Raw genomic sequence first — 25,859 nt, forward strand, 5'->3', positions numbered from 1 at the left:
AGGTACATGTCAAAAATCAGTCAACGGCGAGCCTGCAGCCCAGTTTAGTGTACACTTGTTGTTGAGTGTCTATTGGTGATCATCCCTTTGTGGTCTGCAAAATTACACAATATTGCTCTTTCTTCTTTTGGGACTTTGTTTCCTTCTTCACTGTTGTGCAGTATCTGCTATATGAAAATGTGTGGTTTCCACATTAGCGGTAGTATTTTCACTTTGTCTGTTTCATGTATTACTCCTAATTATCAGGTGTGCCTGCATGTTTTTCCTTGGCAATTTTAAGTCTACATTGACTGGTACTGGACATCCAATCATTCATAAAGTATGATAATTACTATACCAAAAGACAAAGGGACAACAGGAAAAATATCAGAGTATAAAAATTTTATGGGATACTGAGTTCTGATGAGGTTATGCAGGCCTAGAAATTCATTCTGAATCAAGAGCATTAACCATGTAATAACAAAGGGGTGTTTAATTCTACCTCAGAAATCCAGTCCATTGATAGTAATAGAATATGTTTCAGAAGCAAAATACACTACATATCTACTACTAGGTAATGTATGCATTTAGTGTTACTTTGGGGTATCATTCTCTTGGCAAAAGGGGATATGGGGACTTAAGTTAAGTAGGCAAATATTGTTTAATGTAGGGATATGTGGAAGTGTGAATTTTGGAAAAAATGGAAAAACATAGTGTTTTTAACAGAAGGGAACTGAGAAATATTGGTGTTCTGAGGAAACTTGGATTGCTGGCTTCTTAGACAAATAAATATACACATTAAAGCAAGCAATTCCGAAAGTAAATGGTGTTTTGGTTTTTATTGAAAAGATGAAAGGAGACCAGATTACACAAATGCAAGTAAGTCTTTCTAAGATTATGCAGGCTTCAGTGAGACATTAATAAAAGCAGAAAAATCTGGGAAACTTTCAGCAAGGCAGCCAAGATCTGCTTCAAGTCCTGGACTGTTCGTCAGCGCTCTAGAGTAGTGTGCACATTTTTATCCATTGTTCGTGATAGAAGGGTACATCAGCCTGCAGTCATTACAGTGTGGCCTCATTGGATTGACTCCTGGGGTGACAGAGTTGCTCTTTCAAGAGAATACTGAGAACTCACTGCAATTTAGTGATCCAAAGAAGAATTGGAGAAGGATTGTCTGGGAGATATGAGGTTGCTTTCTCGGGCTGGAAAAGGCAGAACCAGAGGGGTATTTTCCCAAGATAAGGAAGTTTCCCTTTGTGGCTGAGATCGGGATGGATTGGGATATACAGAGTTGTAAACTTTAGGCATTTCTTCTTTGTGAGAGCTATGGATGCTCAGTCATTGAACGTAAGCAAGGGTGAAATTGATGAATGTTAAAACATCAAGGAAAATAGGAGACACAGAGAAGTGGGCATGAAAGTGGACAAGGCACTGGATCCATCTTACTGAACATTGCCCCTCTGTCTTATTCTTACTCCTATTTCTTATGTCCTGAAGTCCCCATTCACTCTAGTTCCTCTCCACAGTGGCTCCTTTAAATTCCCATACCTTCCCTTTTTTCAAAAGTATCCTTATCCGTTCTGTATTTCAAGTAAATATCCAGGGCCTTTGAACCATTTAGTCCACTTTTTAACTGGACTCTGTCACCAAAGGGTGGAGCTGAGCCCTGCTGGTAAAATGTGATTCTTTGGGAACATTTAGTATGAACCATCTGCACACAGTGTCAGAACTGCTTGAATTAACAAACGTGTGGAGAGACAGTGCTGCCAGGTTCATCGTGTCAGTGCCGTTCGTTAATACTGGGGAGGTGCCACCACAAAACCTATGCGATTCACTGGAAATTTGAGCAAACCAGTGTCAGCGTTGTCTCACAGGCCAACACATTTTCTAATTACACTCATCAGCTACTTTGGCCAGGGCCATTTTATTTGCATGCCTGACACCAGATTCACTAAACAAACACTATTTCCCGCTTAGTTTAGTCACAGGAACGGATTGACAGATAAACAGAAGAAAACGAGTCAAGAAGGTGCTCCAAGCCTTCTTGAAGAAATTTAACGTGCCCACTGATTTGTGCAGATCCTTTGGGATAGTATGAGAACCTCAAGCCCATGCACTGCATGACACAGAAGATTTGTACTCATGGCAGAAGATGAACACCTCCCAAACTTCCCACCTCCTGATCCATGTATGGAGTCTGCAGTCGCCGGATTGTCATTGTGTCATAGATTAACACAGCATGGTAACAGGCCCGTCAGCCTAACTCCTCCATGCCAACCAAGGAGTCCTTCTAAGCTTGTCCCATTTGCATCGCTCTAAACCAGGGGTTCTTTACTTGAAATCCATGGACCCCTTGCTTGATGGCATTGGTCCATGGCATATATAGGTTGAGAACTCCTGCTCTAACCCTTTCCTATCCACATGTTTATCCAATTGTCTCTTAAACTTCATTATTGTACCTGCCTCAACTACTTCCTCTGGTAGTTTATTCCATAGATGCACAACCCTCAGTTTAAAGGAGTTTTCCCTCAGGTTCCTTTTAAATCTTTTTTTTTCTCTCACCTATGCCCTCTAGACTTTTCCTCAGATATTAGATTATGTTCATTTACCGTAAAGGTACCCCTCATGATTTTCTACATCTCTATAAGGACACCAAAAAGAATAAACTCCTAGTCTGCCCAACTTGTCCCTAAAACGCATACCTTCTAGTCTGGGCTACATTCTTCTAAACCTTCTTTGCAGCTTCATGACATCTTTCCTTCAACAGGGTGACCAAAATTGTACACAATACTCCAAGTCTGACTTTAACAGCATCTTGTACAGTTGTAACATAACACTCCAACTATTACACTCAATAACCTGACTGATGAAGGTTGGCATGCCCAGTGCCTTCTTCACCCCCTTATCTATCACATTCAGGGAACCATGTATCTGTACTCATAAATCCTTCTGTGGAGAGTGCTGCCACTGTTCAGGTAAGTCATCTTCTATATCAAAGAACTGCTTAAAAGAAAAAAATACGAATCCAGATCCAGCATGGAAATGGATCATTCCTCAGTCTCCACGAAATTTTTTTAAAATAAGAAATAGTTTAAACTCTGTATGTATACATTAGATTCTGTTTGAAATATACAGTAAGTTCATTTTGCCTCCTATGCAATTATTTGTAGTAGAAACTTGAAAACAGCAATTGAACATTCAGCCTCTTAAATGCCCTCATTTAAATTAGATCTAAGCAGGTTGGCCTTTCTTGGTTCTACGTCACCTAATGTCCTTGACTAACTGAAATATATCAATCTTGGTTTCAAGGTTCTCAATTTTGAGGAAACCACCTGTGATACATTCTGGTCATTACCGTATGGAGTGAGTTTTCTCTGTTACATTCCGTATTTTACAAGGTTAGGTAGAAATAAGTAGACTACAGATCACAGGGCTATACTGATATCACTGTTGGTGATGCATTAAATCTACCCAAAAAGTATGACAACATGCTTCAATACTTTTGATTTATGTCATTTTGTAGCAAATGAATCATATTTATTTGGAACCTTGCACAATTTTCCGAAAGTGATCAAAGCACGTTTGATGTCTGTCTGATGGTATTCCAGCTCAAATCCTGGCAAAGGAATCCAATACAAACAGGATAACAAATCATTTGAGGCCTGTGTATTTGTTCTGAATGTCTGATTGGCACAGAAATGGCTTGGAGGAACTTCATTTATTGAAAAGAATCTTCTGCCTCAATAATGATCTAGTGTTATACAGCCCAGTTTTCAGAAAAATCATTAAATCTTATGAGGATAGCGTTTTACCTTCATTGCCTGACAGGAATTGGCTAAAGATCAGGTTGGTTCAGTACAGAATTGGAGAGCTGCTGGGCAACTGTCCATCTGGAGAAGACAAAAATGTTTTCCTTACGTTCTGAAGTAATTTTCATTACCTGCTCTAAATATCTGATGCTGGGGCTACAACATCACCTCAGGTAACTTTCTCTTGTTACCTGAGGTGATTTTTCCTTCAGCACTTTATTCGCTGCTCCAATGTATCCACTTTGGCTATATTTATTAAGTTTAATCTCCTAATGTTGTTCCTAGAGGAGGAGAAGATGGCGGGGCGACACAGCACGCGCGGCCTCTCCGGTGAATGATATCTATAATCTGTCAAGTAGGGGACCGTGCACAATTCTGATCTGATGGAGACAGATGTGAGAGTACGGAGGAACATCTGGAGAAACTTCTGAAATGCCCGCTTTGCTGCCGCTGCTACTGTGTGGTAACTGGAATCTCTGGAGCACAAGGCCCCAAGTCCTCAGCTTTGCTTGTTTCGGCGCCGGGGCTAGGTCGAAGGCGCTCAGCAGAGGATGGCACTCAGGAGGCTGCATCGGAGAGGCTGGTCAGAGGCTCGAAGTTTTCGGATGGACGGACTCAGTGTTGGCTGTGGTCGGCTGCTTCCAAGGCATCGGCAGTCGTCGGTATCTTGGAGGTTTATGGCAGGGAGTTTCTCCCTTTTGCTGCCTGCTATCGGGGACTCGGGAGTCGATCGGGACTTGAGATTTATTTCTACCATACCCATGGACTGTTCTTTATCAAATGATGGTATTGTTTTGCACTGCTGTAACTATATGTTATAACTATGTGGTTCTGTCAGTGCTAGTCATTGGTTTGTCCTGTTTTCTGTGCTATCACTCTGGAGGAACATTGTATCATTTCTTAATGTATGTATGCATTTCTAAATGACAATAAAAGAGGACTGAGTGTTCTCATAATCTAAATCTAAACTGGGAGAGTTTATACCTCATTGCTATGGAAAACCATTTCCAAATTGTGCAAGGACCTAGATTATGACAAAGTTGGAAGGGACAATTTTATAGTAGCTAGGCATAGTATCTACAGGAAGAGAGACTCATTTGCCATTTTCTGAGTCTGTTCCCAAAATTGGTCACAGAAATAGAAACAGAATCTGCAGTGGCTCATGAAGAATCTGTTGTTCAGAGATCCAGACTGCAGTCTTGTCTTATACATTATCTTAAATGCACAGCTAAGAAGAATAGGAGAAGGATCTTCTGCTCCACCTTAGCATTGGGGCCACTGCCAACTTGTGCTTACCCTACTGCCTTATCCTCATTAGCTTCCAAGGGATTCTCATCATTTCATCTCCAATAAGGCACTGATTAGCATCATCAGCCCACTGCTGTTGTGTTGGTAAACAGAGTCATAGACTCCTATGTGGAAACAGGCCCTTCAGCCCATTGAATCCATGCCAACCATCAAACACCCAGCTACACTAATCCTTCACTGATCCTATTTTATCCTCCACACATTCCTGTCACCCATATGCCAGGGGCAATTTGCAGTGAGAAAAGAAACTACCAACCTATACATCTTGGTAATGTCTGTAAGGAGCACCTTGAGAGAGCCCACAATGATCAAACACCTCACAAGCTGAAGATAAGATGATTAAACCAAGATCCATGGTTCTGCGAAGCAACTTTTCCGCTGACTCTGCCGCTGTGCCGCCCCCGTGATGCGGAAGGAAACCAGAGCATCCAGGGAGACCAGAGAGGACATGGCCAGGATTGAATCCTGATCCCATGAGCTGTGAAGCATCCAGAGAAACCAAGCAGTCCCAGAGAGGACATGGTCAGGATAGGATCCTGATCCCATGAGCTGTGAAGCAGCCAGGCTAATTGTTGCACCATTTTAAACTTCAGGGATTATTTGGGACGGTTGGTTTTGACTCAGCTTCAGTGATCTCTGAAGCCCGGCAATGGTCCAGATCGGACACAGAGAGACAATACTACACTGATAATAATTGCGACTGCATGAATTGTTGGCCTTTTTCTTTCAAGATGCAAATTACATTGTCTAAGTATAATATCTGTCATAAATAAAGAATAACAATTTTAATTTTTGACGTTGTCTTGTACTAAAGTAATATTGTGTTTCATCTAGGTTTCATATGTCAAAGCCATAGATATTTGGATGGCGGTGTGCCTGCTCTTTGTGTTTTCTGCCTTGTTGGAGTATGCCGGTGTAAACTTTGTTTCACGCCAGCACAAAGAATTTTTACGCCTGAGAAGAAAACAGAGACGACAAAATAAGGTAAATGATGGGATTTCCTTTTACCTTTCTTCATTTTTTTCAGGATGTGGGGGTAACTCACAAGACCAGCATTTATTTCCCTTCCCAAAATTGCCTCTGGAAAAGGAATACTGAGCTACCCTAATGGTTAGGATAGGACTGCGCACCTTGCTAGGCTATTACTGAGTTTAGTTAGGGTGTCAACCGAATTATTCCAGAGTCGCCTATTAGCCAGACAAGATGGCAGGGTTCTTCCACTGAAGGATCTTAATGAGCCAAATGAGGACTTTCAACAATTCCCAATCTACTTGAGTATTGAAATCCTCCATGACTATTGTAACATTGCCCTATTGGCATGCATTTTCTACCTTCGTTTGTAATTTGTAGACCATATCCTTAGTACTGTTTGGGGGGTATGTATTCAACTCCCACCAGGGTCTTCTTACCCTTGCAGTTCCTCTGCTCTATCCACAAAGTTTCAATATCTTCCGTCCCTATGTCAACTCTTTCTGATGATTTGATTTAATTTTTTACCTGTCCTTTTGATACAATGTGTACCCTTGGCATTAAGCTCCCAGCTACAACCTTTTTTCAGCCATGAATCAGTGATGCCTACAACATCACACCTGCCAATCTGCAACTGTGCTGCAAGTTCCTCTACCTTACTCTGTATACTGTACACATTCAAATATAACACCTTCAGTCTTGTATTCATCCTTTAAGATTTTGTCTAACTTTTACATCACAACTCATCTTGTTGACTGCAATTTTGCCCTATCAACAACCTCTCTTCACTATACTTTGCCTCTGTTTGTTAACCAGCTACCTCTTCTCCATCACTGTCATCCAACCTTCCTATGATACTCCTTGCATTGAAATACAGGAAGCTCAGGACTCTAGTCGCACCATGCTCGATCTTATGATTCCTAAATTTGTCTGAGGTCTTACCCACATCTGCCTCCACAACCTCTCCACTAACTGTTCTGGCATTCCGGTTCCTGCCCTCTTGCAACTCTGGTTTAAATCCCACCATGCAGCGTTAACAAGTCTTCCCGCTAGGATATTAGTCTCCCTACAGTTCCAGTCCCCACCGTCCCTTCTGTTCAGTTCCTACCTTCCCTGGAATAGAGCCCAATGATCCAAAAATCTTATGCCCTCCCTCCTACACCAACTCCCTAGCCACGTATTAATGTATATAATCTTCCTAGTTCTAGCCTCACTAGCATGTTGCACAGGTAGCAATCCTGAGAACACGACCCTGGAGGTCATGCCCTTTAACTTAGCACATAACTCCCTGAACTCTCTATGCGGAACCTCGTCACTTTTCCTACCCATATCATTGGTACCTACATGGACTGTGACTTCTGGCTGTTCACCCTCCCGCTTAAGAATGCTGAGGACTCGACCCCAGATATCCCGATCCTGGTATCTGGGAGGCAACATACCATCCAGCAGTCTCATTCTCGCCCACAGAACCTCCTGTCCATTCCCCTAACAAATCCCTATCACCACAGCATGCCTCTTCTTCCCCTTTCTCTTCAGAGTCACAGAGGCAAACTCCATGTCAGAGACCTCACCACTGTGAATTTCCTCTTTTCGGTCATCCTCCCCCCAACAGTATCCAAAGTGATATATCTTTTGTTGAGGGGGATGGCCACGGGGGTACTCTGCACTGACTCCTTAATCCCTTTTCCCTTCCTAAATGTTGTCCAGTTTCCTGAATCCTGTCCTGTATGTTATATAGAAATCACCACGTCCTCCAGGCTGGTATTAATGAGCAGGAAATGGTTTTGTAAGATTTGGCATATTTGGGGTAAAAACAATTGAGAAAATTCAGTCATAGAGTGAAAGCAAGCATTGTTCAGACATATCCACATTTTCTTGATTGCACGAGTAAATATATCTATTCTACCGTAAGATTATAGGATATTTTGAGTCATTGCTGTAAATGTGGAGACATTCCTGAAACCTTGAAATCAAGCTTAATTTTCCACAGATTATCACTGCATTAAGTTAACAGGCCAAGTATCTCCATGATAGCATATGTTAATGCAAATTTAGTTTTAAGAACACAACAGATTCTGCATATATTGTAAACAATACCAAACAAAAAAATGCTGCAGCAACTCAACAAGTCATGCTACATCTGTGGATGGGAATACGCAGTCAACATTTTGGGCTGAGACCCTTCATCAGAACCAGAAATGAAGGAAGAAGAAAGTGGGGGGGGGAGGGAAGTAAGGAATATGAGCAGGCAGGTATTTGGTAAAACCGGTTGAGAGGAAGGTGGTTGGGCAGGAGAGATGAAGTAAGGAGTTAGGAGGGGATAGGTGGAAGAGGCAAAGGACTGAAGAAGAAGAAAGCTATTAGGAGAAGACATTGAACTGTGGAAGAAAGGGAAAGGGAGGGGGTCGAGGGAACCAGAAGGAGCTTATGGGTAGGTGCGGAGAAGAGAAGCATGAGAGGGTAATCAGAATGGGGAATGGAAAAAGAAAAATGGAGGGAGGGGGTAGAAATTAGAGAAATTGATGTTCATGCCATAAGGTTGGAGTCTATCCAGACAGAATATGAGGTGTTGCTCCACCATCCTGGGCTTGGCCTCATCATGGCAATAGAGGAGGACATGGGCAGACACATCATAATGTGAATGCAAAGTTGGATTGAATTTGGTAGGCATTGGGAGAACCTCCCTTTTGCAGTAGACAGAGCAACAGGGCTTGACAATGTGGTCCCCCAATCTGTGTTAGGTTTCACTGATGTAGAGGAGGCAGCACTGGGGGCACCAGATACAACAGATGATCCCAACAGACTCCTTTATGAAGTGACACCTTACCTGGGGTTCTGAATGTTGGTGAGGGAGGAATTAGAGGTGCGGGAGTAGCACTTGTCATGCTTGCAGGGGTTCAGTGCCACGAGGGAGATCAGACGGGAGGATGCGTGGACAAGGTAGTCACCTGGAGACAAGTCCCCATGGAAGGCAACTAGAGGTTGTGGGCCGTGATGGGGAGGGAAAGATGTGCTTAGTGATAATTTCCTGTTGGAGATGGTGGAAGTTATTGATTATGATGTGCTGGATATGGCAGTTTGTGGGTGGTAAGTAAAGAATATGGAAACCCTATCTTTGTTATGACAACAGGAAGATGGAGTGAGGGAACATGAGTGGGAGATGAAAGAGATGCAGTTGAGTGCAGAATTGATGGCCATAAAAATTGGATATTAGGGGTGGAAATGAGGGGAGTTAAGAAAGGAGGGAGCAAGAGGGGGAGAGGGAGAGATTGAGAGAGGTGGAGGGAGTGAAGAGGGGTAGAGGAAGAGGAAGAGATTGAAAGGGGCAGAGGGAGAGGGAGAATGGTAGAGGAAGAGGGAGATTGAGAGGGGTAGCGGGAGGGGGAGAGGGAAAAGGTGAGGAGAGAAAGAGAAAGAGAGAGAGAGAAAGAAAAAGAGAAATATTTCCCTGTTACCATGTGCGTCAGAAATGTTTCCCACTGTTGCTATGTGTTTTCTGAAGATTTCTTCTGGTTGCTACAGTATGTGTAACAAAATGATTTGCATTTGTTGACAATATCATTATGAAAATAGATCATCCCTGCTAGCATTTTGACAAACCAACAGTAATATTTCTACAGATTTCCAAAATACTCTGTGCTTTTTATGCTTAATTACAAAGATTCAAATGATTCAAGTCTCGGTTTCTCTGCTCTGATAATTCCGTTCTATTATAATTAGCTTCTCAGAGGGCACGAAATATTAATCGACCAACCTGCAGAGCTTTACTTATTGATGCTGTACTTCATGTCCCCGGTTTTGATGGAAGGCAGTGATTTACTCACCTTTATTTATTTGTTTACTGAGATACAGTATGGAATAGGCCCTTCCATCCCTTCTCTGGTTGGGCAATTAAAACGACATTCATGCCTGTCAAGAAAGGAATAAGAAATATCATTTTTCACAGGGAGTCTATTAAAGTTATTGTTTGCTAATAAGCAGGAAAAATGGGTATATTAGCAGTTGTGATAGAAACATTTAATGATATCATGATAGATGTGGTTCTTCCCTGGGAGTCTTCAAGAGAGATTATCAGGAAGATTATTTCATTTTCAGTGACGAATTTTATTGACATTTGAGTCTCATTTATATTATAGCTAGTTGAAATATCTTCTTGAAATTTTGAAACACGGAGTTAGAGGTTCACTTAGCACACTGCACACATATAGTTATATGTCGAGTCTTTAGGACTTGCTGCGTACTGAATGTCTATGAGATTGTTTCAAGGTTGAGAAGCAAACATATTACATGCATGATTTTCCTGTCAAATATGATCTCCCTATAAGCACATACATGGATATGCATGTTTTATGCATTAAATTGAAAGTGTGCTGCTTTGTTTAAAAAGTAAAAACAGTATATTTAAGAAAATCTAGCTAGTTCAAATGACCATTAATCAAAACAGAGTTAACATTTTAGGTCAAAGACCCTTTGTCAGCATTGGAGACAAAATGAATTTGCTGAGCTGCAGGGAAGGAGTTTCTTTGGTCACCATAGTTCTGACGAAGAGTCTTCAACCTGACATTTGAACTCTGTTTCTCTTCCCACAGATGCTGCCTGACCTGCTGAGTATTTCCAGCATTTTCTGTTTTTAATTTAGATTTCGAACGTAGAGTCATAGAGTACTACAGCACAGAAACAGGCCCTTTGGCCCATCAACCTATACTCTCCCTAGTCCCATTGACCTGAACCTGTACCACAGATCTCCAGAGCCTTCCCATCCATGTACTTATACAAACTTTTATCTTAAGAATTGAAATTGAACCCACATCCACCACTTGTGCTGGCAGATCATTCCACACTCACGCCACCCTCTGAATGAAAAAATTCCTCTTCGTGTTCCCCTTAATCACGATGAACGCAGCAGGCCAGGCAGCATCTATAGGAAGAGGTACAGTCAACGTTTAGGGCCGAGACCCTTCGTGATGAAGGATCTCGGCCCGAAACATCGACTGTACCTCTTCCTGTAGATGCTGCCTGACCTGCTGCGTTCACCAGCATTTTGTGTGTGTGTTGCTTGAATTTCCAGCATCTGCAGATTTCCTCATGTTTCCCTGTAATCATTTCACCTTTCGTGACCTCTGGTTCTAGTCTTACCCAACCTCAGTGGAAAAAGCCTGCTTGCATTTACTCTGTCTATACCCCTCATAATTTTGTATACCTCTATCAAATCTCCCCTCAATCAGCAGCGATTTTTATTTTCACTGATACCTTCCTTCTACTTTAAGGAGGCAGACCTTGCATAAGCAGGCCAGGGTGATTCTGAATGGATTTAATTAAGGAAGACAGTTGTGCATAACAATAATATCTCAATCCAGATTTTGCTCTTTGCCCCAACTGGTTTGGAAGCAGCCCAAAGTGTTAGGCATGAGGGGATTGCTTTCAGTTTAGCTTATCAGGATCAAACTGAACGCAGTCATGCAGTGCCACTAACATAAACAGGGTAACAGCTGACAGTGGACAGACAAATCTCCTGCCATGCTTATAAATACCTCTGAATAGTTCCAGACCCGTGGCCATTAAATAAAGCTTGTCCACAGAGATTTGAAAGTAAAATTGCATTGGGGATCTTTCCTCTCTGTGCAAAAGAGAGCCCTTGCCCCATTTCTCTTTTAGGTTTCAGTACAACCCTGGACTGAAGTCAGAGTGAAATGGAAGCATTGCCATGCAAACCCTAAACTTTGAATTATAACACAAGCTGTAAAACCTCTGGGATTAAAAATTGATGGATTCATGTGGGGGCCAATTTTACTGATTGCCCTTCACAGGTGACTAACAATTGTTGATGGAGTATTTGAAGTGAGAGTCATATATTCCTGGTACAAATGAAAGGAGGGAATGAGGACTAGTTCTGGTCAAAGTGCCTTATTCCCAAACACGAAAAATTCTGCAGATGCTGGAATTCAAGCAACACACATCAAAGTTGCTAGTGAACGCAGCAGGCCAGGCAGCATCTCTAGGAAGAGATACAGTCGACATTTCAGGCCGAGACCCTTCGTCAGGCCTGAAACGTCGACCGTACCTCTTCCTAGAGATGCTGCCTTGCCTGCTGCGTTCACCAGCAACTTTGATGTGTGTTGCCTTATTCCCAAGGAGTATCTGATCGGTGTTAGGGCAAGGCAATAATGCGACAAGATTCATTTTAAAGCAGCATGCCAATGCATTGGAGGCCAAACCAGCAGCTACTATAGTCACAACTGGAGGATTGGTTGGTTCAGAATACAAAGGCCAAAATCAAAATTTAAATTGAAACCACTGTACTACAAAGGTGTCGTTAAACCGATGCATTTAATGCTATGCAATTGTCAGCTTTCCAGACAGAACTGTAATTAAGGTTGTACTCATTTACAAGGACTTTTTTTTATGTTTTTACAATTGTATCCATTAAAATGTTAAGGTTAATTAAATTTGTATTGTCACATGGCTGCTATTATTCGGGTACAGTACTGTGAATCAGCCATACTGATTTCCATACTCTATAATGTGCTCTTCTAATGAGAAATTCAGTATAGGGAGCATTGAATTTTTCAATTCCTTCATTCAAACTCCTTATTTTCCTTTTGCTTTCCATTACATTGTGGATTAAAATTGTCCACCCTTGTTTTTTAAGCATGATTTTAGCTCCTTGCAGATACTTCCCCAAGATTACTTAGAATTCTATTGCATAAGACAACATTTATGTGTGGTACATGTTAGAATGAGAATGGGAAACTGATTACTGAATGCAATTGGGTATTTTGTATGATGCAAAGGTCACCAGATTGATACCAGGTCTTGCATGTTTATGATGCTCTGATGCACAGAGAAATTTCATTTAAAGGAATACATATGCATTTAGATACAATGTCTGCAAAATTCATTGGGCAAACAGAAGGTGATACTCATGCTGGAAGAGGTGTTCACATTGAATGGGACATCTGCTTCAGTTAGAATGAAAGGAAATTTGTCTGACTATGCTACAGAGTCACCGTGTACTGCAGGAAGACTTCCCTGCTCGCCATATTGTTGCCATGTATGTGTGGGGGGGGGGTCGGGGTCTTCAAAGGGAGTGATTGAGAAGATTAGTTTGTTTTCACAATAGGTATCAGCATTCCTATCACTCATTTCTTCCAGCCAGCCTTCAACCCATTAACCCATCTTCCTGGGAAGTGGGATTAATCTAAGTGGCTCACTTTTGGCTGAAATATGCTGATTGTCTTCCTTTTGTGTTCTAAATTCCTAAACTTCCATGAACCCAATGCAAACCAGCATCCCCTTGGGTAAACAGAGATGAAATCCATATATCACAAATAGATTACCATGGATTACCTTCAGAGACAGAAGCTAGAAACCACTGCTGGCTCCGAGCCATTGACCCATATATCACAATCAGCCTGTCAATGATTGAACCCATATACCATTGCCAGACTATTAGATAGCAGGTTTGTTCACCATTCATATAATGGTATGGATTAGACCCATCTATTGCTCCTAGCCTTGTTGTTGTCTATATATACCACATATACTAATATCAATATCATCCATACACATACTGTGAACAGCTTGTCAACGAACAGGTGATCATCTCCTTCAGCTGCCAAGGTTAATATTATAAATCTTTCTGCATTACTATCAACATTTCCTGCCATCTCAACAATGAGCAATGATGTAAAATTAAACTTTTTAAAGGCTCTGTGCCTTCTCATGGAATCCATCAATTGTCAAACTTCAAACTTAGACTTAAGGCCACTTTTCAATTTAGCTTAATCTAGCTGTTTCATTAAATTAATCTCACATCCAGAACCCTTTGCCATAATTTACATATCACTCTACTGGAGGAAATACAATCGTGAAATGCAGAGAACAAATTTATCAACGTTTCCATTGCTTCTGGTATTATGAAAATTGTCTTACATTATTAGAACCTTATATCATTTTTGCAAAATTATGTGAGGGATGCCATAATTTACAGACAAAATAGCTGGTCATGTGTAGGCCATATTAGTCCATGTTACCCAAAGGTAATATACTGTCATTGCTTTGTATTTTCCTGAACTTAGAACAACTTCAATTCAGTGATGAGTTTTTCTTCCAATGCTGCAACCCAGAGTTACTCATTGACTGGATGTCCCAGTACTGGAACTGTCTATAAGCGTGTGGTCCTGGATCTGAATCCAGTCTCAGAAATGAAAAGATGCAGCTTTGTCATGTTTCCAGCATAGGAAATGGAAACAGCTTCGCATTCTAAAGATAAGCAACAAGCAAACTGCTTGAGTTCAAGATGGATAATGTAGCAGTGCACAATTGGTTCATTAAATACTACACTGATTAGATTAAACCAATAACTTTATCAAGAAAAATTGACTGTGGTGCTAACCGCACTCTTCAGCTCTATAATTACAGCATGTCCCTGTCCTGCTGCCTGGGTGATTTTGAACCAGCTGTAAGCTGAAAGCCTTCAGCACTATTAATGCACTCTTTCCAACTGCTGTATCATCCAATTAGATCGAGGATGATGGGCAGTTAACTCCGGTTAATTTCAGTTATGTCTGCCTTTTCCCCACCTTCAATCTATCAATGTCAACTTTGAAATATCCAGAAATTTCCTGGATAGATTTTTTTTTGAAAAAAGAGCTTTTGTCAAGTTTTTTTGTGCCGTCCTTTGTGAATTCATGCATTGATTTCCTGTGTAATTTCCTTATTTGCCTTCTGTCCAAGTCTGTATGGGCTCACATTTGCCTTCATTGTCTTTTCCTTTATGAATATCTATGGTGTATGATTTGATACTTCTTGTCAGTCTACACTTATCTTCTGTCATCCCTTTATTATCATTAATTTGTTTGTCCTCCTTTGCCGAATACTAAAATTCTCCCATTTCTCAGACCTACTGCTATTTCTGGCAACTTTATTAGCCTCTTCCTTTGGCTCTAATCCTGTCTTTCATATCCCTTATCAGTTAGAGATATAAAAACTTTTTTAAATGTTTTTGTTCCTTATATGCTCTCCATTAATACATGGTCCATCATATCACCGCTAAATTAATTTGTCCAGTCTGTTTGGAAATTAATGTGTTGTCGGTCAAGAAGAACCATTTCCCTGGTCTTGAAACAAGTGGAGATTGTTTTGCCGGTAAAGCATGAAAAATAACTGCAGCCTGCTAGAGTATCAGTGGTCAGCGCAGAATAGAACCTTTGGCCCATCAAGTCCATGCTGAACATCAATCACCTACATGAACCAATTAATTCCATTTTTAATTCTTCTCACATTACCAATAACTCCCCTCCCCAACCACCCTCACCCTCAGATTCTATTTCTCACCTACATATCAGGACAAATTTACAGTGGCCAAATAACCTACAAACCTGAACATTTTGGGATATGAAAGGAAATCAGAATACTCAATAGAAACTCGTGCAGGTCATAGGGAGAATGTGAAAACTCAAAACATTAATTCATGAGGTCAGGATTAAACTGGGTCATTGAGCAGTGAGGTAGTAGCTGTTCTAGATTTTCCACTGTGCTGCCCTTTTATCCATTCTGCAAGTCAAATCCCAAACGATACCAGCAGTTTAGTCAAACATGCTTTCTTATGTTTGCAACAGTCTATGTATCCACTTTCTTCGGTTGAAGCTTCTCTTCCCTTCATTCCTGCAAAAAGAAAGAAAGAAAGGCATAATTTATATAGCACCTTGAGGAAATGCTAATTTGTTTTGTAACCAATGAGGCCTTCAGAGGTGCAACCACAAGTGTAATATAGGAAAAGGGTAACAACCAGATTATCTGTTACATTAAATTCGAGTGGAGGACAGACACTTTCCAAGAATTTGAAGATAACTCTTCTGCACTTCTGCAGAATAAGACTGTGAGATTTGAGAGAGTAGACAGGAGCCCTGCTTAATAATCTGTCTGAAAGATACCACCTCCAAAAATTCAGCATTCTTTCAGAGTACTAGCTGAGAGACTTTTTTTCATGTCATTGGAGTGGTGTTTGAATTCACAATCGTCTGACATAGATCTAATAATACTGTCAACTGAGCCTTCATCAACATTCAGAAACTTCACTTTGCTAGGAAAGTAACAGAAATGAAAAGTAAGGATTTCAAGCAGAGCAGAGTCTTTACTGAAATGTCCATGGCACTAAATCAATCAGATGACTCTCTGATCTGGTGACATCTTGTGTACAACAAGATTTCTGTGTAAACCACCTATCCCAATATGGTGAAATTTCTCCCTTTATCAGATCAATCAACACTTTGCAGCAAAAGTAGCTATAAATAGAGAGGAGCTATATGAATCTCCTGCATGAAACATAAAGTTTGTTTGATCTTTCAGTTCTCCTCTTCTGCCTGTCTATTAAGCAATTAATAGTATTACTTTGGTAATACTTTGTTCTATACTGGTAATACTGGTATTACTTTGTTCAGGATTTTTCAGGTAAAGGTACATCTCCTTGTGTTGTAATAGCCTTTGAACTAGAAATGGCTTCCTTTAGGATTTATTTGTTCAGTTCATGCAATTAATAGCCTGAAACAACTGGGGAAAAAAGAATTTCTAATTCCCTCATTAATCTCAAGTCTAATTAATAATATCAGTATCTCTTATCACTTGTGCAGTTTTGAGTGAAGAACACATAATAGTTCCTCGCAGTGCTGTGTGGATGGTTTCAGAGATCCTTACAATTGCAAACAAATATATGCATGGTGTAAATTTAGTGTCACAATTTTCCTTCCTATTATTTGGAATGAAGTATTTTGTTTTTCTAAAGCTAGTTATTTTTGTGTTTTACATTTTAAATATGTATTTATTGGAGAAGATTCCTTCTTCTCCAGCCCTTTATCTTTCCCATCCACTTGGCTTCACCTTCACCCTTTACCTTTTAGCTAACCTCCTTCCACACCCCCCAATCTTTTTATTCTGGCATCTTCCCCCTTCCATTTTAGCCCTGAAAAAGTGTCTTGGACCGAAACATCAATTATTTATTTATTTCCATAAAATGCTGCCTGACCTGCTGAGTTCCTCCAGTATTTTGTTTATTGGACTCGGCCCAGTTTCTGCACATGGAATTATTGCCTAGGAGGACCTTTACCCATCATTTGGAAAGTACATACAGCAAATGAGGCTTAAAGACTCATGCTCATACTAAGCTTTTCTGGCTCTCCACCTTCATCTCTTCCTCAATGACCTTCTCTATAAAACACCTGTTTGACAAAGTTAATGTACTTGTGTGTCAATGCAAGGAGCATTCGTAATAAGATGGATGAATTGAAAGTGCAGATTGTTATTAATGATTATGATATAGTTGGGATCACAGAGACATGGCTCCAGGGTGACCAGGGATGGGAGCTCAACGTTCAGGGATATTCAATATTCAGGAGGGATAGACATGAAGGAAGGGGAGGTGGGGTGGCGTTGCTGGTTAAAGAAGAGATTAACGCAATAGAAAGGAAGGACATAAGCCGGGAAGATGTGGAATCGATATGGGTAGAGCTGCGTAACACTAAGGGGCAGAAGACGCTGGTGGGAGTTGTGTACAGGCCACCTAACAGTAGTAGTGAGGTCGGAGATGGTATTAAACAGGAAATTAGAAATGTGTGCAATAAAGGAACAGCAGTTATAATGGGTGACTTCAATCTACATGTAGATTGGGTGAACCAAATTGGTAAAGGTGCTGAGGAAGAGGATTTCTTGGAATGTATGCGGGATGGTTTTTTGAACCAACATGTCGAGGAACCAACTAGAGAGCAGGCTATTCTGGACTGGGTTTTGAGCAATGAGGAAGGGTTAATTAGCAATCTTGTCGTGAGAGGCCCCTTGGGTAAGAGTGACCATAATATGGTGGAATTCTTCATTAAGATGGAGAGTGACATAGTTAATTCAGAAACAAAGGTTCTGAACTTAAAGAGGGGTAACTTTGAAGGTATGAGACGTGAATTAGCTAAGATAGACTGGCAAATGACACTTAAAGGATTGATGGTGGATATGCAATGGCAAGCATTTAAAGGTTGCATGGATGAACTACAACAATTGTTCATCCCAGTTTGGCAAAAGAATAAATCAAGGAAGGTAGTGCACCCGTGGCTGACAAGAGAAATTAGGGATAGTATCAATTCCAAAGAAGAAACATACAAATTAGCCAGAGAAAGTGGCTCACCTGAGGACTGGGAGAAATTCAGAGTTCAGCAGAGGAGGACAAAGGGCTTAATTAGGAAGGGGAAAAAAGATTATGACAGAAAACTGGCAGGGAACATAAAAACGGACTGTAAAAGCTTTTATAGATATGTAAAAAGGAAAAGACTGGTAAAGACAAATGTAGGTCCCCTGCAGACAGAAACAGGTGATTTGATTAAGGGGAGCAAGGACATGGCAGACCAATTGAATAATTACTTTGGTTCTGTCTTCACTAAGGAGGACATAAATAATCTTCCAGAAATAGTAGGGGACAGAGGGTCCAGTGAGATGGAGGAACTGAGCGAAATACATGTTAGTAGGGAAGTGGTGTTAGGTAAATTGAAGGGATTGAAGGCAGATAAATCCCCAGGGCCAGATGGTCTGCATCCTAGAGTGCTTAAGGAAGTAGCCCAAGAAATAGTGGATGCATTAGTGATAATTTTTCAAAACTCATTAGATTCTGGACTAGTTCCTGAGGATTGGAGGGTGGCTAATGTAACTCCACTTTTTAAAAAAGCAGGGAGAGAGAAACCGGGGAATTATAGACCGGTTAGCCTAACGTCAGTGGTGGGGAAACTGCTGGAGTCAGTTATCAAGGATGTGATAACAGCACATTTGGAAGGCGGTGAAATCATCGGGCAAAGTCAGCATGGATTTGTGAAAGGAAAATCATGTCTGACGAATCTCATAGAATTTTTTGAGGATGTAGCTAGTAGAGTGGACAGGGGAGAACCAGTGGATGTGGTATATTTGGATTTTCAAAAGGCTTTTGACAAGGTCCCACACAGGAGATTAGTGTGCAAACTTAAAGCACACGGTATTGGGGGTAAGGTATTGCTATGGGTGGAGAATTGGTTAGCAGACAGGAAGCAAAGAGTGGGAATAAACGGGACCTTTTCAGAATGGCAGGCGGTGACTAGTGGGGTACCTCAGGGCTCGGTGCTGGGACCCCAGTTGTTTACAATATATATTAGTGACTTGGATGAGGGAATTAAATGCAGCATCTCCAAGTTTGCGGATGACACGAAGCTGGGTGGCAGTGTTAGCTGTGAGGAGGATGCTAAGAGGATGCAGGGTGACTTGGATAGGTTGGGTGAGTGGGCAAATTCATGGCAGATGCAATTTAATGTGGATAAATGTGAAGTTATCCACTTTGGTGGCAAAAATAGGAAAACAGATTATTATCTGAATGGTGGCCGATTAGGAAAAGGGGAGGTGCAACGAGACCTGGGTGTCATTATACACCAGTCATTGAAAGTGGGCATGCAGGTACAGCAGGCGGTGAAAAAGGCGAATGGTATGCTGGCATTTATAGCGAGAGGATTCGAGTACAGGAGCAGGGAGGTACTACTGCAGTTGTACAAGGCCTTGGTGAGACCACACCTGGAGTATTGTGTGCAGTTTTGGTCCCCTAATCTGAGGAAAGACATCCTTGCCTTAGAGGGAGTACAAAGAAGGTTCACCAGATTGATTCCTGGGATGGCAGGACTTTCATATGAAGAAAGACTGGATGAACTGGGCTTGTACTCGTTGGAATTTAGAAGATTGAGGGGGGATCTGATTGAAACATGTAAGATTCTAAAGGGATTGGACAGGCTAGATGCAAGAAGATTGTTCCCGATGTTGGGGAAGTCCAGAACGAGGGGCCACAGTTTGAGGATAGAGGGGAAGCCTTTTAGGACCGAGATTAGGAAAAACTTCTTCACACAGAGAGTGGTGAATCTGTGGAATTCTCTGCCACAGGAAACTGTTGAGGCCAGTTCATTGGCTATATTTAAGAGGGAGTTAGATATGGCCCTTGTGGCTACAGGGGTCAGGGGGTATGGAGGGAAGGCTGGTACAGGGTTCTGAGTTGGATGATCAGCCATGATCATAATAAATGGCGGTGCAGGCTCGAAGGGCCGAATGGCCTACTCCTGCACCTATTTTCTATGTTTCTATGTTTCTATGTTTACTCTATTGTAGGCTTGTACTTCCTTCAATTTTACTATATTTGGTGGAAATGGGTGAAATAGGACAGGCTTAGGTGCTATATAAATGTAAAGTTTAAGAGGTACTGAAGTATAGACTCTTACCCAGGTTTTAGGTGAGGTCCACAGCCAGAACAGAAAGTAGAAATTTGAATTTACTTCAAGAGTTCTCATTGTGGAAAGCACATAATATGATAAGGTGCTATATTAGACTCTATTTTTCATCATATCTTTCTCCATGTTTAACACAATGGGTCAAAGTTGTAAGTCACTGGAGGGTTTGATGGTTTCTGCAACTTAGTTCAAGGATACGTGCTCACACTTTAAATCTCCTTCTTTTGCCGGTCTACTTCCATATCGCAGATGGAACCTGGTTGTAGGGCGCACTCTTCAGGTCTGCTTTAAGTTGAAATGATGCCGTAATATTGCAGGCTTTCCACAACTGCAGATTTAAACTCTAGATTCATACTGGAGGGAACCAACACAAAACTGGCAGCAACAAACAAGCAATACTTCCTTCTTAACTCACAACTGAAGCCATTGCTTTGTGATGTAAAGCACAGACAGAATCTCTTAAAAATGGCATTAGTCTCATGTTGATTAAAATGGGCTTCAACTTAAATGATTATTGCAAGCCAATCACACTGTGCGTACAATTATAAATTATCTGGAGGAAGAAATAGAATCTTCTCATGTTCTAAGATATCTGAACTAAACTTGGAACAATAGTGGAATTTTCTTTAAGCTATTACCTTGTTTATGATTTACTTACAGTCTGATGAATCTTTCATAGAAGTTGGCTAGGATGGGTCCTTATACAACAGGGATACTTCTCTCAGAGATTGTTAGGAATCCAGAGAAAATTTATCTCCAGGTTCATTGTGCTTGATTATTTGCAGCCTTTGCAATTCTGCCCACAGTAATAGTAGAAATGAAGTAACTAGCAATCAACTTCAGGCTTTCACTTTGTTAGCAATCATGGAAATATAATCAATGCTCTGCTATGACTGGAAGCTAGTTTCAGTTCTTCTTTCTTATAACAGATATATGCAGTAACTATGAATCTGAAAATATTAACATTAATATTAACGACTCAGAACTTCCCATCCCATTAACTTTTATTCTTGCTGAAAAGAAAATAATTTTGCAAGCCAGAATATTTTCTGACAAATGTGTCAAACAAGCTTTTGACTTGAGCTGTGTGGATCAACAAGGCTAACGTGCTTAGCATGACAGGAGAAAACTGATGGTAACAAAGTTTCTTGCTGGAAATTGCATCCACCAGATGGCAAGGATTTCCCCTGCTATTAAACTGCAGATTCCAGTTGAGCTTATCTCAGGGACCGCTTACAGTACACTTCTTATCGTATGCAAGCATTTTATGATTTTTTTATTGAATAATAAACCATTTAACAAATATGTTATGTATTCCAAGTACTTCCTCTTTGGGAATAGTTACTGGCTCTTTAAAAGTTTTGAATCATCTTCAGGCACGGAAATTGTCAACCAGCAGAAGTTTAGAGGTGCTAGCTTTGTTTTGGGAACTGTTATTAAGCTAGCTACTGGGAGACCCACCCTGTTCTGGAAAAATGCAAGTCCACTCAGATAAATCATTCTCAATACTGAGTTCTCTGAAGTTATCAGTCAGAGGCCTACCTGATTTTCAAAGCAATATCGCCATAAGACCATAAGACATAGAAGCAGATTTCAGCCAATTGGGTCATCGAGTCTGCTCTGCCATTCCGCCATGACTGATTTATTATCATTCTCAACCCCATTCTCCTGCCTTCTCCTCATAACCTTTGATGTCCTTACTAATCCTATCAATCTCCGCGTTAAATATACCCAATGACATCCTCCACAGCCATCTGTGGAAATAAATTCCACAGACTTACAATACAACCTAGTAATATCCTCCTGAAATCGTATCAATACAGCCTTTGATATTATGATGAAAGACAAAGTTAATTTCAATTCAAGGATATGTTCACACCTTATGCAAAACTTTCACAACAGTTCGTTTGGTGTACAAATTTTTTCTTTATTTTAATGTTAATAATATGTGTTTTTAACAATTGCTTGAATTCAATTTACATTAATTTCACAAATAGAACGAGAACTGCCTCAAGATTGTTGAACAGAATTCAAACTGGATTAGGACGTTATCATCCATTCATATGGCTCTTCCTTTGATTATGCAGCCTAATGTGTGACCCTTGTTTAATTCAGTTGCATCCTCAGCAACTGCTTGAGAAGTTGAGAAGCAATGTGTGTAGTTTCCAAGGATCTTCTTACCTATTCTATCCAATTTATTTTCAGAATATTGGAATGTTAAGTTATTGCAGGACAAAAAACCACAGGGGGAAAAAAGAGATATTTATTAACGTACAGCCAAACTCAAATTGCAAATTAATTACCGAATTTTATGAAAGTTGTTGAATTTTACATATATTCTTGATTCATAAGTGAATTGCCATTGGGATCTTTTCCAAGGCAAAAATTAGTGAGAAGACAATGTAATAACTTTGCCCAAAAGGAAACAATCTTTTGGATTCCAGAATTCTTCAGGCATTGAAAGGAGTTAACTGATGTTTTAAAATACCTCCATGAGTACAGTTCATTAGCGGCTCACCGGAGACATCCACAGCAATCAAGGACCAGGTTTTCTGGTCTGCTCCAGACGCACTTACAGTCAAACCCAAAGTTCTTTGCTTCGGACATCTGCACGTGCAGACCTAGTCCTGGCTCTTGCTAAACTATAGCTGGCTGTTCAGCCCTTATAACATAGAGCATAGGACAGTACAGACCAGGAACAGACCCTACAGCTCATTATGTCTACAATAAACACACAGTTAAATTAAATGTCTTCTGCCTGAACATGATCGATATCCTTCCATTCCTTGTGTATTCATTTGTCTGTCTAAAAGCCTCTATCCTACCTGCTTACTACTCCTGGTAGCTCATTCCAGACACCTCCCACTCTGTAAAAAAAATGCCCAGCACATCCCCTTTAAACAATGCTCCTCTCCCCTTAAATGCATGTCCTCCAGTATTTGATCATTTTGTTTGTAATTTAGCCAAAGAGAATGGTTGTCATTATAAAGATTTTCCTTTTTCAAAACAATTATGAGATCTATCTTTATGGTAATCAAATTGTATAATCAATTCAACAGCCAGGCCAGCTTACACTTGATGTTGAACCCAGGTTCAATTTGTTCTATGTGGATCAATAGCAAACCTGACAGTACATCTATTCATTATCCCAAGCAAACTGTCAATTTCTGATAATCCTATTGAAAATATTATGGGAGAATACTGCTTGCCACCCTGTAAGATATTGACCTCCGCGTTGAGATCAAGCTGCGGGTGTTCTCAGTTGTTAAAACAATTGCTCACTGTCCACTCTCCAGGAAGAATACAAGTCCTTGGCCTTTAGGGAAAAAGCTTTAATATCCAAAATATCCGATCCTATCATGCAAATTGAAACTTCAATTTCCCAAAGTAACTTTAGGAATAACATTAAACACCCTAGTAAAAGGAGTGAGAAATAGAATTAAGTGTGAGGGGCGGAAGGGCAGAAGTAACATGAATTCATCCAAATCAGGCTGATAACTTGTCAGTTTTTTATTGTGTTTTAAGATTTGGGAATAATCTACCAGGGCCACCTTTCATTTTCCATCCCTAACTGACTTTGAGAGGTTGGAGGTGAGCCGTGCCTTTGAACTGCTGCAGTATTTTTTGGGCTGCCTGGCTTCATCATGCCTTATGTCTCACAGGATGAAGACTTGACTCGGGAGAGCCGCTTTAACTTCAGTGGATATGGGGTAGGCCATTGTCTACAGGTCAAGGATGGCACCGCAGTCAAAACAGTAGCTCCGACTCCACCACCACAACCCAAGGACGCAGAAGCCGTCAGGAAGAAATTTGTCGACAGAGCGAAAAGGATTGACATGATATCCCGTGCTGCCTTCCCTCTGGCTTTCCTCATTTTTAACATCTTTTACTGGATTACATACAAAATTATACGACACGAAGATGTCCATCAGCAGTAGTCAGTAGGCAGTACGCCCTACCCGAAGCGTTGTCCTCGGCTGGACTGTGCGTGACTAAGTAATGCTAAATTTTATCTCTGTTGTTCACTGTCTCTCAAAAAATGACCAGCCCAGAATGAAGAAAAGCTGAATGTTTGCATTCTGTTGGGACAGCAATAGAATGCAAAACTTTGAAATCCTGAAATAAGGGCGTACTGTACTGCATTGTCTTTTGGGACATCTTCTTCCAGTGTCTGCCCTTGACTGAGTTTTTTTTTCTCTCTGTAAACTTCCCCATTGCCAGTGAGGTAAACTAACCCACTATACCATGTTAAAGGACAGGGTTTTCTGGGGAGGGAGTGGGTGGGGTGGGGAGGAGGAAGAAATAGTAAGGTGAAGAAAGCAAGTGAAAGTTGTTTCATATTTTTAAGGAGTGGTAATTTTTAATGGATATGCAATGGAAACAAGATATCACTTTTCTTTTCAAAGATTGGTATGTTTACAATGGTTCCAGTACAATGAATCAAGAGCGGACCAAAATTTTACAAGAAACCACTGCCTTTATATTAAAACAATACCCAACTGAGCTGCATTCTATTCCTTGTAGATGTTAGTGGTTCACCAGGATCATTTTGTGATTTGAAGAATTCTTTCTACATATATATGTATAAAAACAAAATTAATACTTTGATATTCTAGTGGAACATTTTAATATTTTTCACACCAGGAAGGAAGAACATTAATATTTGAACTGAAGTATTAAAATAATGTTTCATGCTATGTGATTTATTTAAAGGCACATAATCAGATTGTAACCATTTCTTAATTTTTGATTTGAACCTTTAGGAAGGTTCTCACTGCTTTAAAAAGATTCTGTTGCCTAATTCACGTGCATTTCAAGGGTCCAAACTGTAAATTCCTTGCTGTGCAACTTGCACCAATGTATATTTAATAAGATTGTTGTTTCCTTAATGATGTGGCTCAGTTTATCAATGTATAGGTCTTAACGCTGTAGCTTTTTATGTTAATATAGGAGAAACAAGTAGCATTTAGATTGGTTATTGTGTCAAACAATATTAAACTCTTCTAATTTATTCCTTGTTTAATCTGCCTCTGATATAAAATGTTTATTGTTTTCTAATTTAATATAAGTAACATAATTTACTGGTCTGAAGAAGAAGAGAAAATTATGTCAGGAGTCTTTGTACTGTTGTGATATTTTGGGGAACTGAGAGACTAGTGATTTATTCTTCCCATCCAGCTTCCATCTTTAACAAACTATTAAACATTAGTGTTTTGAAATTCAATCCCACTTGGTAGTATTTCATGTCAGAGTATTGTATTCTGCTTCAAGTACTCCTTGTTTTGAATGTCAAAGGACGACCAGGAAAGCAACAGAGAATGGTAGAAAAATACAGTGTAATATGTATTTGTGGTCAGGTATACGATAGACAAGACCTTATGGGCCAAGTGCTGGGAAATAGGATTATCTAGAATATTACATCTTGGTCAACATGGACAACTCTGGGCTGATCAGCCTCTTTTTCCATGCTGCAAAGAAATAAGGAGGCAACCTTCAAGAGCTTATGTGAAAAAGAAAAGTTTGT

The 25,859-nt window shown here is 40.4% G+C and overlaps 1 protein-coding gene across 4 annotated transcripts in view; it reads left to right on the top strand.

Annotated features, from left to right (window-relative positions):
- The window catches only part of glra2 (glycine receptor, alpha 2), a 202,061-nt gene extending 176,459 nt beyond the window's left edge, over positions 1-25,602 (top strand). For 3 of the 4 annotated variants that reach the window (XM_063051035.1, XM_063051037.1, XM_063051038.1), the window contains exons 8-9: positions 5,931-6,080; positions 23,998-25,602. In XM_063051035.1, the coding sequence (XP_062907105.1) occupies positions 5,931-6,080; positions 23,998-24,273 (426 nt within the window). In that variant the 3' untranslated portion in view covers positions 24,274-25,602. The remainder of the gene's footprint in view (positions 1-5,930; positions 6,081-23,997) is intronic. The other variant, XM_063051039.1, reaches the window with a different exon arrangement.
- Positions 25,603-25,859: the final 257 nt, after the last annotated feature.

Source organism: Mobula hypostoma, chromosome 6 (genome assembly GCF_963921235.1).
Source record: "Mobula hypostoma chromosome 6, sMobHyp1.1, whole genome shotgun sequence".
Taxonomy (NCBI): domain Eukaryota; kingdom Metazoa; phylum Chordata; class Chondrichthyes; order Myliobatiformes; family Myliobatidae; genus Mobula; species Mobula hypostoma.